This window comes from Rhipicephalus sanguineus, chromosome 10 (assembly GCF_013339695.2).
Source record: "Rhipicephalus sanguineus isolate Rsan-2018 chromosome 10, BIME_Rsan_1.4, whole genome shotgun sequence".
NCBI lineage: Eukaryota > Metazoa > Arthropoda > Arachnida > Ixodida > Ixodidae > Rhipicephalus > Rhipicephalus sanguineus.
The window spans coordinates 104,681,192-104,686,374 of record NC_051185.1 but is presented as its reverse complement, the minus strand read 5'-3'; the positions used below and the strand labels follow the sequence as shown (position 1 = coordinate 104,686,374).

The 5,183-nt window shown below is 51.7% G+C and overlaps 1 protein-coding gene across 1 annotated transcript; it reads right to left on the bottom strand.

Moving 5' to 3' along the window:
• Positions 1-374: 374 nt before the first annotated feature.
• Positions 375-5,183, bottom strand: LOC119406627 (tigger transposable element-derived protein 4-like). The gene is made up of 2 exons (XM_037673360.1): positions 4,174-5,183; positions 375-579 (listed from the first exon to the last, which is right to left on the bottom strand). The coding sequence occupies exons 1-2, from the start codon at positions 5,181-5,183 to the stop codon at positions 375-377; spliced, it is 1,215 nt and encodes a 404-aa protein (XP_037529288.1).

The window sequence follows — 5,183 nt, the reverse complement described above, 5'->3', positions numbered from 1 at the left end:
ATTGCCATAAAATGGCACCCCATTTGGCTGCCAGCTGATGCGCGCGCATGTGCTTCCACCGAGTTCCTGCTCACTCCCAATATGTTGTCTCGGCACCCAGCTGGGATCAGAAGGCCCCCTATCTGGTCCCCATTGGGAGCGAACATCGGCCACAAGGCGCCCATGTGGTCCCACTTTGCCCCCATCTGGGACCAGAACGCTCTGATCTGGGCCCAGTTGACTCCCAACTGGGACCAGATGGGATGCCTTCTGGTCCCAGTTGGCCCTCAACTGGGACCAGATCAGAGCTTTCTGGTCCCAGTTGGGGACCAACTGGCACCAGATAGTTCCAGACTGGGACCAATTGGGACCAGTGGGTACCACTTCATTACCAGTTACACATTTCCACCTGGGTCCGCAATTGCATCGTCCAGCGACAGTTCGCTGCAGATGGCAACGTCGTCGTCGGCCTCCACGAATTCGGCGAAGGTTGTAGCTGGGTTCAAGCGCTCGAAGTCGTCGTCGACGGAGCTTGCATTCTTCTTCATCGAGGATGTGGAGTCGCCAGCAGTGGAGACACTCTCGCACGAATCCACAATGCTTAAACGAGTTCGCAGTTGTGCTCTGCGACACTGCGCTCCATGAACTGGCAATCATGTGCATAGCGTCGAGCACGGATATCATTTTTTCCTCCTCGCTGCGCTCCATTGCCGCCAGCCGACGCTGCACAACCCGCTTTCTGTAGCCCTGCTTTATGCACTTGATGATGCCGGCATCCAGCGGCTGCAGACAGCATGTGCAGTTTGGCGGTAGAAACACCACCTTGACATTCCACAGGCTGGTCGTGTCCGGTGGGTGGCATGGTGCGTTATCCATAAAAAAAGTCACAGTTTCGCCGCAACGGCGAAGCAATGAATGCGATAGCAGTAAATTGTAATGTAACGCGAAGAACGGAAAGCAGCTCCAAATTGCCAGCGCGTCGCTCGAGCCCAAAGGACGCACGAAAAGAACGCACACAGGACGAGCGCCAACTAATGCGTCACAGCTCGATACTTGAAGCACACTGCTCAAACATAAAGCAGGACGCACGAAGCGAACGAACAGGTACACACAAGACGAGCGCGAACTAATTGTCACAGTTGTTACTTATTTCTGTTTGAACAGCGCGCTCCTTTCGCAAACGTGGCCGCTGCAGCGAGCGAAGCGAAGCACCCCACCGGCCATCCCTTCTTTCCTCGAGATAAGCGCACGAAAGCGACCACGCCCTGTAGAGCGAAGAGCAACGGCGTTCGCAGGAGCGGGGCGACGATCTTTAAAGCGCGCCACACGCGTGCACGTCGCGCCATCGATGTGGCCACTAAGAAAGCATGCTGAATTACATGGTGTATATAAATGGCTCGCCGTTAGTAGGCTCAGAGACTGTGCTGTCGTGGCCTAACGTCTAACGCGGCGGGCTGCAAAGCGAGAGGTCGCCCGTTCGATTCCGCGCGTCGGAAATTCTGAATTATTTTTCTTTGTGGCTTTTCTATATATATACATACTTCTACGTATATGGTGAATGACGGCGACGGGGACGGACATTTTCCAGCCCAGACTGTTCATATGCTATCGCAATAAAAGAATATTTCTTGCCTTCGCACCCATTTTGTTCAAATAAAGGACGTCATCCACGCCTTTCTGTTGTAATCGCAGCTACACGGCAGCGTCCGCAAATTCTTCAGGAACTGTCTATGATGCCGGCAGCCAAGATCTAAACATCGTCTCTTATCTTCCTGTTTTGTATCATGTGCTTTTCTGTTACGTGGTCGGCCGCGAGCGGATTTAACTAGAAATATATGCTAAGCACCGTGAGTTGCTGCGCAGAATTACCAGGCATGGAGCTAGGGTCTCATGTCTTCGCAAGAACCTGACAAACTTTATTCTCATGCGAGACTACAGTAAAGTTAGCTATTCGCAATGCCCACGAACTATAGGTGGCGCGCCGTGCTTTTCAAGATGGCGCCAGGAGGAGGGTCAACCCGTTTGTTAGCATAGGAACAGATAGTACGTGCGGACGTATGGCCCGTGCCACTTTCACCGGATGAAGTCATGAGGTGTGCTGAATTGGATATGAGACTAAACTACTTTCCCAAACCATGGAAAGTGCTAAGTACTCGCCACCTAATTATTTGCTGTGGTGTAAATTTTACATTTCAGCTCCGTTACCGTGCATAACGATGCTTTGCGAAATCCTGTGCGTGCTACATAAAACTGCATGAACTAAAATTGACGTATGAGCAGAACGGCACTCCGAGGTAGTACCTACCGAGCCAACGTTTATAGATACGTTGTACCGAGCCTGCCTTACGGATTTGCCGCAGTAGTAGGCCGCCAGCGAGTAGCGCCATCACTGCTGCACGGGACCGCACGTTTAACGTGGTGATGGTTTGCAAGCATAATACGCCGTCGTCATTACTTGTGCAGTCGGGAACGCGGAGTTACGTCTTCAACGGAACACAAGCATTTAACTTCCCATTCACTAGCGCTTGTGCCACAGCCATACTGAAACTCTAGCCGTGTGCAATTCACTTCACTCGCATGTTGCAGGCTCGATCAGCGCGATCGAAACACGAATATCGATAAGAATGCACACGTATCCTTTTCACAACGTCGAAAAAGTTAGCCGAGAGGCGTGTATTGTGGCTGTGACTGCACGTTCCAACGCTCTAACCATTTCACTTCTCTGGTCGAGCTCGAGCGTGTTGGCGACATGCGGCGCTCCATAATATCCACAATAATTGATACATGCAATGCACAAGAGGAACTATGCTTTTATTTTGATCTCGCTCAAGGATATTATACATTAAATACAATCAAAGTGACTTACGAGCGTGAAAGGACAATAACGCACGAGGGGACGTGAAGTGCAACTCGCTCCTCGTGAGTTAGCAGCTGATCGTTCACCGTCGCTGTCACTCTCGGTGCCTTCAGTCTTCTACGTCCAGTGAAAAATCCTCGTCGTCAAGATGGTTTCTTTCAACATCACTGCTGAAAGCAATCTGAAGAATTTCCACCGCCGAACAACTTCGAACACTCCGCGTCACCACGTTTACAATTACAGAGACGTCTGGGCACGGAGAACATTTCGCTCTCAGATTGGTCAACGAGCAAATCGCTTGCAGTGTGCTGCCACCTATCAACAAACGTACAAAAACAAGCGGCGCAGCGCTGGCTATGAAAACAACACACTGGCGAAGGACGGCGTGGAAAGCGTTCGCTCCAAGAAAGGCGTGGGGCGGACGCGTCCTCGAATGACTGAAACGTCGCTCGCACGATTAGTAATAGCGCTTTGCTGACAAATGATAGAGGCATATTTTAATGTATCGACAACTTGAGATCGCTCAGTTTTACAAGAGCACATCGCGAGCCGGCGCGACCTCCCGCGTACAGTGTTATGGGATTCATGCACTACGAGAAACACTGACCAATGCTATATACAGTAATCCCTCGTTAACTCGAAGCCGTAAAATCCAGGGAAAATTTCGAGATAAGCGGTATTTCGAGTTAAGCAAAACGCCGAAAATGTTTGCCCAGGTCACTGTAAAAGAAAAGCCAGTGCTGCCAGGAAAAGCTCCACTGCACGAGACGGCAACCGTAGTAAAGCACAAGAATTCAGAGCGAAAAAAAAAATTTATTACCGAGGACCAAAAAACTGCGTGATGCTCGCCTGTTTCGCGTTCGCGTTCGGTCCCAGAAAGGCGTTCTCCAGTTGCTCAACACATCGCATGAGCCGTTGGTCGCCACCGCTGCATTCGACCTTGTTGCGGAGCAAGCGCAGCACGTTACGTGTTTCTGTCGTCGTAGGCACTTCTCGGGGCTCTTCCTCGTCTGCATGGTCTTCTGCGTCGTTCACGGCCATCTCAACGATATCGGCGTCCGACAGCATTCCGGTAACGGGGGACGTCCGCCTCGTAGAGCGCATACTCCTCAAAGGCCATCTCGCCGTCTTCAGTATCGTTCACGCAGCCAGTTGCCTTGCGCACTTCATTGCACAGCTCATCACAGCCGCTGAATTCTGCGCCAATGTCTTCTTCGATCGATTCGGGGGCGCGAGAAAACCCTGCATGTGCGAAGCAGTTAGCAATCGCCAGCGGGCGTAGTTGGCGCCAGGCTTCGGCCATCAGATTGATTGCACCCAGCAGATCGATTTCATACTTTTTCCCATTGTCGTATGACAGCAGAATTCGGTGCAGCAGGCTCTTCCTATAATACTTGCGGGCAATCTCAATGACTCCCTGATCCATTGGCTGGAGAACGGACGTCATGTTCGCCGGCAGGAACTCCAGCCTAACAGCCGCCAAGTTGTCGATTTTTCCGTGACCGGGGCAGTTATCCACAACAAACAACACTTTCCGACCGTCCTTTGCCATCTTCCGGTCAAGCGCACGGACATGCTCTTCGAAAAGCGCCGCCGTCATCCAGGCCGTTTTATTGGCGCGGTATGTCACATCCCTCGGGAGCCGTGCATTTCGGAAACACCTGGGATTAAGCGACTTGCCAATAATGAGGAGGGGCAGCTTTTCATCGCCGGTAGCGTTGGCACCAAAAAGAATGGTTATCCTGTCTTTGCGTTGCTTAGCGCCCGAGCACGCTTCGCCTTTTGGTGTGTATGTGCGGTTAGGCAGCATTTTGTAAAAGAGAGCGGCTTCGTCGAGGTTAAAAATGTCCTTGTCCGCGTACTCCTTTTGCAGCTCGGCGAGGCGTAGGTTGCGCCATGCGTCTGCAGCCTGTTCGTCGACAATGCCGCTTTCGCCGTGGATAGGCTTCGATGACACGTTATTTCGCTTCTTAAACCGCTCGAACCAGCCATTGCTGCAGCTGAAGTCCGCGTGACCCATCTGCAGTGCCAAAGCGTCTGCTTTTTCCATCATCATTTGGGTTGTCACGGGAAGATTGGCTGCTCGAACGTTTTGGAGCCACAACAGAAGTGCTGATTCGACGTCCGGGAATTTGGACGCTCGAACGCGCTTCCGTTTGCTTGAGAAGCTTTGCTCGAAGCCTTCCAAAACCTTTTCTTGGTTCTTGAGCACTGTCGAGAGGGTTGACAAAGGGATGCCGAATTCCTTGGCGATGCACGACTTGCTTCGACCTGCCTTTTCTACTTCCTTGATTAGCTCGACTTTTCTCTCCAACGTCAGAGATTTGCACTGCTTTGGGCGGGACAT